Genomic DNA, 12471 nt, shown 5'->3' with positions numbered 1-12471 from the left:
CTCAAAACTTTGGCCACCTAATGAGAAGGAAGGACTCCCTGGAGTAGAGCCTAATGCTGGGAACAATAGATAGCAAAAGAAGAAGGGGACAGCAGAGGATGAGGTGGCTAGATGGAGTCACTGAAGCAGCCGGTGTGAGCCTGAGTGGACTCTGGGGGATGGTGGAGGACAGGAAGGCCTGGAGGAATGTTGTTCATGGGGTCGCGATAGGTCGGACGTGACTTCGCGACTAACAACAACAAACCACACATGTGACAAGTTCTTTCAGTTGAATAAATGTTATTAGATGTTGAGGACCACTAATCCATAAGAAATGTCTAGATGTTTTCTGATTGCCTTTAACAATAACTCCCTCCAGGAAATGGGGAGAATGCCCTCCATTCTTAATGTCTGAACACACAGTAGGAATTTGGGCCTATTATGTAAACCTAACATTCACATTTGCTGTGAATCTGTTCTTTAATTTTATTATTAAAAATCTTATTTGGGGGTGTGATCTATGTTTGATAGAGTCTGGACAACTCTGCTATGGAACTGCACCTTTCCACACTTTTCTGGGCTACATCTACGTCAAAGCTGAACTGTAGCCAACAGGCTGAGGTAAATTTGGAATTAGGAGCCAAGGTTTCAAGATGGTGACCTTGATAAGTAATCATATGGTAATCAGGACAGAATAAGTAATCAGATGGTAATCAGAACCAGAGGACAATCCAGGAGGAAGGGTAAAGGATAAAGCCCAGAATCAGGACCAAGCCAGGACTCAGTTAGACTGTGCTCAAGCAAGAAACAGGAAGCCTTCCTCTACTCCTTCTTATCCAGAAAGATGCAATTATCAGTCTGGGTGGGCAGAGTCAGTTCACAGCCAGAGGATGCTCCATGGAGAAACTGACACCAGCAGCCCAGTGGCTCATCACATAGGGCAGCTGTCCACAAATACCAGTCCCACATGACAATTTATTTTTCTATCTTTGTTGGCTTCATCAGGTAGGCATGTATATTTTACTGTTGGCTTGTGTGTGTGCATTTTAAAGTTGAAACCTTAATTACTGGCTAAAGAAATTATGCAACAAAACAGAAACATCCTAGAACTAGCTTTCCAAACTGTGGATACCAAAGCCAAGTCTATGGCAAGTTTAAAAGTGCTAAAAAACAGACTGCAAATTTTAGTCCAGCATTCAGGCCAATGACCTGCCCATGGAAAATCCACAAGAAGGAAATAAGTGCAGCAGCACCCTTCCAGCTATGTTCCCAGCAATTGGTGTACTTAGGCGTATTGCTTCTCATACAGGAGCATGTAGCCATCAGGACTGGTAGCCACTGACAACTCCATCCTCAGTTTTCTCTGTTCCAAATACAGGAAAAGAAGCAGAGAAGAAGCTTGCTGCAGAGAGCCCTGAACTATGCTACTTTCAAATCTGTCTTACTGAGAGTTTTTCAAGAACACATCCATCAGACAAGCTGCTTAAAGGTCACAGGTTAGAAAGGGGAATGTCAAGTATTTTTTGAAATGAGAGATAGGCCAGTGTCTGTCCTAGTTACAGAGTTTGCAAGAAACTGGGAGTTGAAATGCAAAAGAAGCAAAGATAACATGGTGCAAGGAAGGGAATTTGTAGAGCAATCTTTGCTTCTTGACAGGCAAAATTCTTTTGAAGGACTGCCCTGCTTTAATTCACCCATCATCCCAGTTTGAGTCAGGATGAGCGCGAAGTGACTCTGGGTTTACTTCAAGCCCTTCAAAGAATGTCATCTTTGTTTGCCCTCAAACCTGCAATCATCAACTTGCCATCAAATGCAAAAACAAATCAACTCTGTAAAAAACAGGAACCCTGAATCCTAAGCAGAGCATGCAAACAATTTAAACACTAGTTCCTCCTGCTTCTTTATGTTTTTTAAAAAAACTCTTCCTACCTCAAAAATTCTTGTTCATTCAATTCTTTAAGGCATATTCAGGCAAACAGAGCAACAGTTTCTAACCCCTGAACTCTGCCAGGGACTGCATTCCTGCTGCCAGCCCTGAGAAAAAAGGTACCTTGATCATGGTGCAGCAACTGAATTGGGCCACACCTAGCTTCAAACCAAATTAACTTTGAGACATTTGAGTACCTGTAGTGGTTAATTATTCATGTTTATGCCACTGTATTTCCATGTTTCTGTGGGGGTTAGGAGGGGAGGTCAAATCCATCTGGGGGTACATATTGCCTTGGCCTACCCTAAAGCTTTGGGAACCAACAAGGAAAGGAACATGCAGTTGGTCAAGTAAAGCTTGGTGACTTGCCTTAACTTTCTGTGAAAAGTGCTGAAGATGAAGGCTGCATAAGCATCTGTGGGTAGCTACTATTCCTTAAGACTGGGGTGTGAGGGGTGGGGGGGGGCTGCAGATCAGAATCAGAATGAGCAGGGCTGACATATGAGAAAGCAAACCTATTAGGCATTTAAAATACTTGCTTATGGCTGAAGAAGAGCTGGAAGCAATATTACAATTTTCTTCAACATTCAGTTGATAGCCAGAGGTTCCATACCCATGTTAGGCCACATACATTTAATCAGTGGTAGTGTATAGAAGATTAGTATAAAAAAACTATCTACATTAGAATCTCTTTTGTTTATGTTGCTTCCTTTAAAAACAAACACATGTAACCATAATGTTTGCTGTGTTTCTCATAGCATTAAATACTGGGTTGTATCCCTTGTATTAATTGCTGATTCCGAGCCACGAGGTAATGTTCAGAGTGAGAGGTGCATGGAAGGCGGGTGGTGGTTTTTAGGCCATGTGTGCTAGTCCTGGGCATAAGTTTTCTCTTTTTCAGGTAAAGAGAAGAGTGCATGTGGGAAAGGAAGCCTTGGGAACAGTTCCCTGGAACTTCCTCCCAGATACCTCTCCTCCTTTTATTCTCCCCTGATGAAAGAGCACAAAAGCACACTGCTTCCTGCCTCTGGAGACCACAGATGCCTATTGCTGTGACCGCTTAAGCATTGAATTGATCAAGAATAACATCTCACCTGTCCATACTGCAGTCACTGAAGCAGCAACAGCACAAGAAGCAGAACAAATATTTTCCCAAGCCAGGTCATAAAAAAAAGACAGAAGTCAACACAATGGATTGACCTTGCACTGTGTGACTTACAAGTAAGTGAGCCATTACAAGAACAGGGGTGAAAAATGGCAGAATATCTTGAGGATATACCATAGGTATAATTCCTATCCTAGTCTGAAGTGATACAGGGCAAGGAAAACTTTATTACTTGGTTCTGCTGGATATGAAAACTGGCCATAAAACCCAACACCTGGTACTGACAAATCTGTTTCTTAAAATGTAATGTCATAAACACATAGGCATGAAAGACAATAAATAAAAAAGGTAACCCATAGGGATCCTTTAAAAACTGCTTGGTGGCCAACTGCTGTATTGGAATTGATTTTTGTATCCCTATCTACATAAATAACACATGGTTATTCATACCATACATAGACAAATGTGCTGACAACAAAGAAGCATATTAATGTATGACACAGGCTGAGTTGCAATTATTCTGCATTTCTCTCTCCTTACTAGGAATTTCATCTTTGTCCTTTGCTTCTGCCTCAGGCTTCCCCTGCTCGTGCTTTCTTTTGTGTTTACACTGGTTTTCTTTACCATCCTTCTTCCTTTGGCTGTCAGTCTTCTCCTCTCGCTTATCAGCATCAGTAGGTGTGCCTTTTCTCATCTCTTCTTCTGCCTTGATGTCAACACTCCCTTCTTTTTCTGAATCTTTGTCTAGATTAACAACAAATCACATTACTGTAAAAGCAACCATAGGTAAGGGCTTCTTTACCTGAGGCAATTATTATATTTTTGTACTTACTGCCTCAGAAATCAAAGTGTTTTTAGCAAGCCTGTGATTTTACATTCTGCTTTTGTTAGCTTTTGCGGGTATGTGTATGTGGGGGGGGGGGGGGATGATGTAGTGTTTGGTTTTTGCCCATTTAACATTTTGCTGTATGTTTCAAGCAATGGTCCAAAAACTGAGACACATTTGGGGTTCCACCTGTTATTGTTAAATATACCATCTCTCTCTTCTGTCTTAATCCTTTCTGCATATCTCAGCTGGAGGGGAAGGAAGTTGCCTGAATGCCTGCCTCTGTACAGTAAGCACTGTGACAGCTGCTGGTTGGGGCAGCTCTGATTGTTGGGAAGGACCTTCTGGACTTCCTCACAAACTTTCAAAAGTGTGTCTGTATTGATTTTGTTGCACATTGAAGACTAACAAATTGTGGAATATAAGCTCTCATGTATCAGAACTATAGACTAGAGACGGGTACTAATTGTTTGTTCTCATGCCACTAATCTCTAAGCCATAATGGAAGAGGGCATGTTAACTGATTTGGATGCTGTTTTGCCAGTGGCCAGCCCATGCGTTGAAAAACCAGATGAACCAGTAAACTACTGACCAGGTGATGAACCTAAGAAAACAGAATGGATAAACCACTATATTGTATTGGAATATTTGTTGTTAAATAGTGAAAGCATGCAACATTTTAAATCAAGATTTTTAGCTGATGTTCTTGTTACTCTGAACAGAAAGTTCCTTTGAAGCCCCAAAAGTTGCAAAATGTATTTCTAAGCAAAGAACAGATGCAGTTAACCAGGGATGGGCAACTTCTGCAGGTCCAATTACACCTATTATGAATTACAGGGTGTGTGTGCCCTCCACAGAATAGCTGTTACAGTACTACCAAATTCGTCACCAGAATTCACTGCTGTGGCAGAGGCAGGAAAAACTGCACACCTTTTTCACAAATCCTCAAACTCTCCAAGATTGGCCACACCACTAAATTTCAGAGGTAAATACGACAATGTCGGCTGACAAAAGGCCAAGAAGGCCACCTGAGTGCTAACACATTTCATGCCATCCATTCTAAGCCACATACCTCATTAGTGTCTTGCAAAGTTTTGCCTAATTCCTTAGTAGTCTGTAGCTACTTGCAGAGCCTCTCTGATCAAAGGTATGTTGGAGCCCAGTAAACAGACAATTCCTCTCTATCTTTCTGAATTCCTTTCACAGTGTGAGAAGGGGAACAGGCTGTATTTTCAGCTGAGAATGCAACAAAATGTAAATCCTTGTCCAAGGGAACAGGGTTGCTGCTCTGACCCTAACATGTGTCAAGATGTGCATGGTGCTGGTGGCAAGAGAGGTTTCATAGTGTTTGTGGAGGAGATTAGCCCCCTGCTGGCCCAGAAGTGCCTTCATCTGCTGCAAGATGCAAACAGCCTGTTAGGGCTAATGCAGAAGTATAGCAGAATGGCCAGGCAAAGAACAGATCCCCTCTTTGCGGCATAAAGACCATTTGTTACTGTGGTTTTGTGGAGTCTGCATAAACAGACCCCAAAGGAGCAGTTGGCTTATGCATCTATTCCAGACAGTGGAACCACCAAAGTGATTCAGTGCCTTTGATCATACAGTAGAACTGGCTAGCTGGAGATTCTTCTGAATGAAAACTCATTTTTCAGTTTGGCATTCTGAGTATGCATTCAGACTAGAAAGTTCACACAGTCCAGGGCACCCCCCACATAACCATTCTCAGGGAGCCACTCTTGTGCAGAGAATGACACAATACAAGAGTGGAGCTATGCTGACCTGGGCTGACAGAAGTTGCAGCCTCACAACATGTGGAGGGGCACAGCTTCCCCATCTTTTCTTTATTGACACTTGGATTGAAGTATGAACGTAATCTTCATCAATCTATGAATGGGTTTTATTATTATACTTATGATCATTAATATGTAAATTTACTGAAGTGTTTTACTAGGGACAGAAGTAATATTGTAAATGAAATTTTGGTAGGGAAGATAGAGGGTGAGGATAGGTTGGGCATAAATATAGATATGCTGATTGTGACTGAGTGGAAAGTAAAGGTATATAGTGGGTTGCTATGTAGATCTCCTGTTAATATTTGGATGTAATAGTATATTTGTATATGCTATATCTGCATACATCTAACACTGAAAGGAGGTATATGCAATATATACATTTATTACATTATGAAAGGAACACCATGGTCCCACTTGCAGGGTGAAAGATGAATGTCTCCAGAAACAGCAACAATCCAGATGCTAGGAGTTACTCTGGTGGCAACCCAGTTAAGATCAGAATCATGCTCATAACAGCCTTGTCAGCTCCCTCCAGACATATCTTTAGGAGAGACACAATTTGCAGGCTGCTAGTTAATTTAAGCATAATTTAGAAAGATTTCAGACAAAGCCCTTACTCAGTCTCTAAGAACACTCTAATAATAGTAGGCCACTCTGAGTTCAAAGCCACCTGCTAAGATTCCCACTGTATGTCTGGGTCTAATCTTTTCAGCGGCTACAAGAATGAATGCAAGAGTGCATTCACCTCTAAATGGATCAATGGCTCTAAAGTTATTTCTGAACACCAGTTTTTCCACATAGCTCACCATCCGCAGTTGTTGTTTTCTCATCCTTTGGGTGTCCTGACCCAAGCCAGTATGACTGCTGCAAAGGGAAATACCAAGGCCGAGGTATCCCATAGTCTCCTGAAACAAAAACAAGTTGGTGGGGTGCATGAACATTCTTTGTATTCTGCCATGGGGAAGAACCCATCTATGCAAATCCTTCTCTCCAATAATTACTTGGTGTTTCATTAGCAATAAACATTGCCGCACATTAGAAGTTTGAACAAAGCAGCCACCCACCACAGGGCTCACAGACCAGCCTTGGTTCTCAAGATTATTATTTTTCTCTCTCCATCAGAGCAGGGAGAAAAGAATAAACACGTTCCATGTGGTTCCAGATGACTTTTTGTTTTCAAAACTGAAACTCAATTTAATTAAAGAATTAAGCTATGCCCAGCCTGGGGAGGGGCTGAATCTTTAATAAGCAGGCAGCAAATGGCAAAAAGTGCTTGCCTGAGGCAAGATTTGAAATGGGGCTTTCCCAGGTATCTTTCTTAGCCGCTAGACAACCCAGTATCTTCCTGATGTGTTAGAATTACAATACCCATCACCCCCTATCCACATAGTCAAATATGTGGCCAAAATCAGAAATGGCCACACTGGCTGGGGTGGTGGGTGTTACAATCCAGCACAGACTTAGGGAAAGCTATGGTACGCTATCTTCAGCCTTAACTTCTTCTCTGTGACCCATTACAGCAATGTCTAGATTCCTCACTACAGGCAAATCCTCCTCACTCCAAATTTTATAAGTCCAGAGATTAAGGGGCCAGCCAGTAGAGATGAAGCACGCTAGGTTGCTTCAAAATAGCGTGTTCACTCTCCCTTTCTGTACTGCAATTGACTTTTGGGGCAACTACCTCTGCCATGGGCCACGGGGTCTTTCATTCTAAACACGCTGCATAGATATGTGCCACAGTGGGGTTGGGGAACGGCTCTTCCTCCTTCCATGTCTCCTTGCACTGCTCCCACCAGCAGCCAGAGAAGGAAGGGGGGAGGATGTATGGAGATCAGGGGGAATAGAGGATAGCGCATTTTGGAGATCATGGCAAGAAAAGTTATCCAGTTCTTTTTAATGAAAGGTCCTGTAAATGCTTTTCAGGCTAGCAAAAATCAATCAATCAATCAATCAAACACACACACTCCTTGTATCCAAACTCAGATATAGCAAGCTTCATCAGTATCTCTAAAATGGATTTTTTAATTGCCCTTTACAGTCTTTACAAAGTTAATTGGGCAAAGGAGAAGCCTATGTCTCATTCTTCTATGGGAAGATATAACGTTTCTTGAACTGGACCAGATCAAAATTCTTTTAATGTGAATTTTCTTGTTCATGACCTAGAAACAGTCCAGTGATAGGCAGTGCTGATTTTGGAAAACTATCTGAGCTGAAATTCAATGGTGAGGTGTGAGCTTTCATTCTACAGATAAAATCTTTTGTGGTGTTTTGTTTTGGCTTTTCAACACCGACAGTATGTGGCCAGACAAGTTTTTAAACCTGCAGTGAGAGCTTCATTTCTTTCCTTCAAAGAGACATATGGATTGGTATATTTGAAACGTGTATGCTTTAAGTTCTTCTGTGCAACAGCAGAACAGGGTAATTTGAACAGGTGATGTGCCCCCAGCATTGCGAAGGGGTCACCTCATCACCTCTGGGTGGCTGCTAGGTGTCAGCCCCTCCCCGATACTGAGACTATTGTGCAATAAGTCTCTTACATGGCTCCTACGCAGTAGAACAACACTCTTGGAGGTGAGGGCAGTAAGAGAGTGGAAAGGAAGGAGGTTGCCAGTTGAACCTACCTTCATATTTCACGTCCCATGAGATTACTTGAATGCTTATACTAAAAAGCTATACTAAAGGGAGTTGCTGTCAGATTTGCACAGCTGAGTAGGGAATAACTATGGAAGTCTTTAATTCTAGTTCTGATTCTCCGGTCTGTCTCACTAGACTTCTGCAAAATGCTGTTTGAGCTTTTGAGTCCATCCTTCTACATTTGCCAGGAGCTAAAAGAAAAGCATAAATCATACTGTGCATCGGACCCAAATCATCAAACCCCAAAAAATGTTCTGCCTCCTTTAGTAGGCAAAGAAAATGCATTATTTATCTAATAAGAGAATTCCTTTGAACTTTGGATCCTGAATAATTTGTAGTGGGTGTCTGGCCAAGGTGGATGTACAATTAACAACATCCACATTTGTTGGTGGATGTACAATTAACAAAATACTGATAAGGTGATTTTTTGCAGTGGCAGCTGACAAGTCCAAACCCTTGTGCTTTCAATCAGACTTTTAAAATATTCAATCACATTTCTACTATAGGGTATTTTTTCTCCTGGAAAGAGTGTAATGCATATTAATTAGGAAGAAAGTGTCATTGGGTAACAAGGAGAGATTCCCAATTATTTTACAAGTCAGTCATCCTGCTGCAGCCCATAACACTATCATCTTTTACTCCAGAGCGTTTCCTACAAAAATAGTTTTCCAGTGTGTACAAAAAAGGTTAATTAAAAAAAGGGAGAAACCAATTGCTTTATGAATAGAGGTTAGGACTGAAATCTAACACTTTAAAATAAAGATTAAACATTGACAAATTCCACAGATGAAATGTGAATAGGCATTTCTGTTCAGTCCCACTTATTTACATGCTCTTTCTAATAGCAAAGTGAAAAAATATAGTTTAAACTAGATGCAGAGAACAGATTAAATACAAAGAACTGCAAAATTACTGAAAATAATTGAATTAAATTCTCCTGTTCTGGCACAAGCCAGAAAACTTTTATCCCACAATTAGGCTGCAATCTTATACATACTTAATTGAACTTAGTGAGGCTTACTTCTGAGTAAACATGCTTAAGATGATGCTGTTAAACAATGGGCAGATGCTTTCCAGGGGACTCAGGATTCTCCAAGTTCCCAAATCTAAGGTGGAAAAAGTGTACTTGCAGGGTGGGAGAAGCAGGGAGGTGAAGATCATCTGCAGACTCTGACTTTGGAGGCTTATGGACATTGCCATTAGATTTTACATTAATTCACATTAATTCTGATGGGATTTAATCCCAGCTAGTTGGTATTTGGATGGATGGATGGATGGATGGATGGTGAAATACTCTGGGACTGATGGATTTTATTTATTTGATAATACTCTATGAAGCCCTAACTGTAGTGGTTGCTATACCAAATAGGATCCAGGATATTTTCAATAATATTTGTTTTCCATTAATGTTGAATCATAGGTACAGCCACCTACATTTAAATTAAGCAGAGAAGAGAGAAAGCCATACCTGGGAAGACATTATCCAAATACCAGGCCAGCAATCCATAGATAAAAGCATCAAAAAACATCATCTCTATAGAAAAGAAGAAACTATACTGATCCCCTTCCAGCGGGCTGATCCAGATGTTATCCCACTGTAGCCCAAGTCCTTGCTCTTCATAGCGTGACAAGTATTCTGCACCAAACCCAAAAGCTACAGGTGAAAGCAAACTCTGAAAGAGAAAGGCAATGAGTTCAATAGGCAAAATACCAAGCTATCTTGAAGAAAAAAACATCTTAGCAATAAACATATAAGGAAATCCATTGTAAACTAGCAGATGGGTTTCCTTGATGAGTCTTTCCTACATTCAGTGGGCTGGGGCAGGTAGAAAACAGAACATGTCCGATTAGGACTTTGGCAAACAGCGGCAACACAGAAGAGATCCTTCGGCTACTTCCCCACTCCCTCACCCCCCATGGCTTCCCTCTTTGTCTTCTTTGCTTACACATGCTGTTTCCTCCCTATTCTCCTCTTTGCATTGAAAAAATAAAGCTTGCAATGCCTTTACAATCCTCCTTTAGCTTCCCTCGAGGAACAATTGAAGCATGTTTACTCAGAAGTAAATCACATTGTCTTCAATAGCTTACTCACAAGTAAATCACACTAACTTCAGCAGAGCTAACTTCTGGGAAAACCAGCATGTGGGAAAACCAGCATGCATTTGTTTATTGGGAATTGCTTTTGGGTCGACGGGAACGGGGGTGCTGGTTCTGCTGGTTTCACCCTGTGGGAAAACAGCAGCAGGCTGCACCACAACGTCCTCTTCACCTCCCCCCTCCTTCTCCTTCTCCGTGGATTTCTACAAGGGAGCAGAAGGAGCTGTCTTTTCTGTTTTGCCTTTTTTAAAAGCCTCCACTCCTCCATGCTTTCACATTTGTCCCAACTAGTGATTAAAGAGTTGTCTCCTTGCACACCTTATCTTTTCAGCTCCTCCTGCATCTCCTTCCATTGCATTTGTGTATTACACAAGATCAGGTTTTCAACACAATGGAAACTATGCTGTATTCATTAGCTCAACTGTGATAAGTGTGTTTTGCAGAAATACCAGGACTATCCCTTCATAAATGATAAGAGCTCCAGTTCTTACACTTGTAGTCAATGTGATTTACAAACTGGTATACTTGTAATACACACACACATCTCCCAATGTTGTGTGAGCAAGGCACTGTGTATGTGAATAAAAATACTTATCCTTTTATTTCATATTGTCCACATTTCTATGAGACCATATTCAATGCAGCTAACAAGAGCTTTATTATATTTTCGCTGCCCTATCCTCTGGGTCAGTTCAGCACAGCATTCAGCAATAATAACCTAAGTCTCCAAAAATTCATTTGTTAAGTGATACACCTGGATTGCTTAAGGAGTCAAAGAACAACTAAAAAAAATATATTCTGTCTACTTCCTGATGTTTCTTGCTATTATTTCCATTACCCAAACTAAAGCTCTTTACGTAACTTCTGCCCTAGTTCTGTTCACACATACCTTCCTTCACTGCAATAATGTGCTTGATAGAGTAGGCTAAAAACCTACCATTATTTAGTAGGAACTAAGTCCCACTGAACACAGCAAGACTTGCAAAGGATCTCACTGTGGAGGGAGGCTCCCCTAAACTGCTATTTATTGAAGCATCCAGTAACACTTGCTCCTCCCAGAACTGAGGCAAAATTTCTTACAAAGCATTTTCCTGAGAATGTTTTTGTGGTGCTTTTCCTGAACTGTTGGAGAATTCTTCTTCCTAACTGGAAGATACCTGTCTTCACACCCTCAATTTCCCCATTCAGAACTAAAATGGGCAATCTTTGGAGACCATATTACCTGTAAAAATTTCAGTTCTACAGGCCTCTAATTAATTAATCAAGTGCTTTAAATAAAAGCAGCATTGGCATGATCATGCTACAACCACATAATCAAATAAAACATTTTATCTTTTTAGACACTATATTTCTTCTCACCCTAGTGCCTTTAGGGGGCATTTCTTGTTCAAAATGCCAAATCATAAAAAGGGTACTCTATACCACTGCTGCCCTCCTGCTAATTCCATTAGGCTCACTCGACACACTACTTATGCAACAAGAAGGGTGTGATGTGGTGTCCTGCAACAGCAGCGGGTTGGACTCGATGGCCTTCATGGTCCCTTGCAACTCTAGTATTCTATGATTCCATGAAGAACTAGCATGCCTGACCGTAAGCCTGGAAGTGAGTGGAAATGCCCAGTTCTGAAAGAAGACAGGTCAATGGTGCTTCCTTTTACAAATTCCACTGACCTGCCTCATTCCAGAAATGTGTGTTTTGCTCATTTCTAGTTGGTCCCAGACTGCTAGCAAGGGGTCCTGCTACTCCATGTGCAGTGTTGGATACTACCTAAAAATTCCACACACCTACTTAATTCTATTCAGGTTACACTATTTGGCTTTTTGTTGCACAGAGCATGTTGCTCTGGTGCAAAATTATTATTAATTCAATAATTATTTAATTTAATATTAATAGCCCTCTGGGCTATTGGGGTGGTATGTAAATGCAAATAAGTAATAATAATAATAATTACTACTACTACTTTAAACAAGGAGTAATCTGTATCCCTAGTTATAATTTGTTACCCAGTAAAATATAATAAATGGCCACCTCAAAGGGATAATGTAGCAGCCCAGCTAGATGACCTTGTAGGTTCTTTCATGATCATATGAATATTACAAGGAATGAAAG

The 12471-nt window shown here is 41.0% G+C and overlaps 1 protein-coding gene across 1 annotated transcript in view; it reads right to left on the bottom strand.

The window, feature by feature from the left end:
* ABCA4 (ATP binding cassette subfamily A member 4) overlaps nucleotides 1–12471 on the bottom strand; it is a 125067-nt gene that overhangs the window by 58028 nt on the left and 54568 nt on the right. The window contains exons 16-18 of the mRNA XM_044432251.1: nucleotides 9733–9937; nucleotides 6437–6535; nucleotides 3552–3755 (exon numbers count right to left, since the gene is read on the bottom strand). Coding sequence (XP_044288186.1) covers nucleotides 3552–3755; nucleotides 6437–6535; nucleotides 9733–9937 — 508 coding nt within the window. The remainder of the gene's footprint in view (nucleotides 1–3551; nucleotides 3756–6436; nucleotides 6536–9732; nucleotides 9938–12471) is intronic.

Source organism: Varanus komodoensis, unplaced genomic scaffold, assembly GCF_004798865.1.
Source record: "Varanus komodoensis strain SLA01 unplaced genomic scaffold, ASM479886v1 scaffold24, whole genome shotgun sequence".
Taxonomy (NCBI): domain Eukaryota; kingdom Metazoa; phylum Chordata; class Lepidosauria; order Squamata; family Varanidae; genus Varanus; species Varanus komodoensis.
Note: the sequence above shows the minus strand (reverse complement) of the source record. Positions and strands in the feature narration are given on the sequence as shown.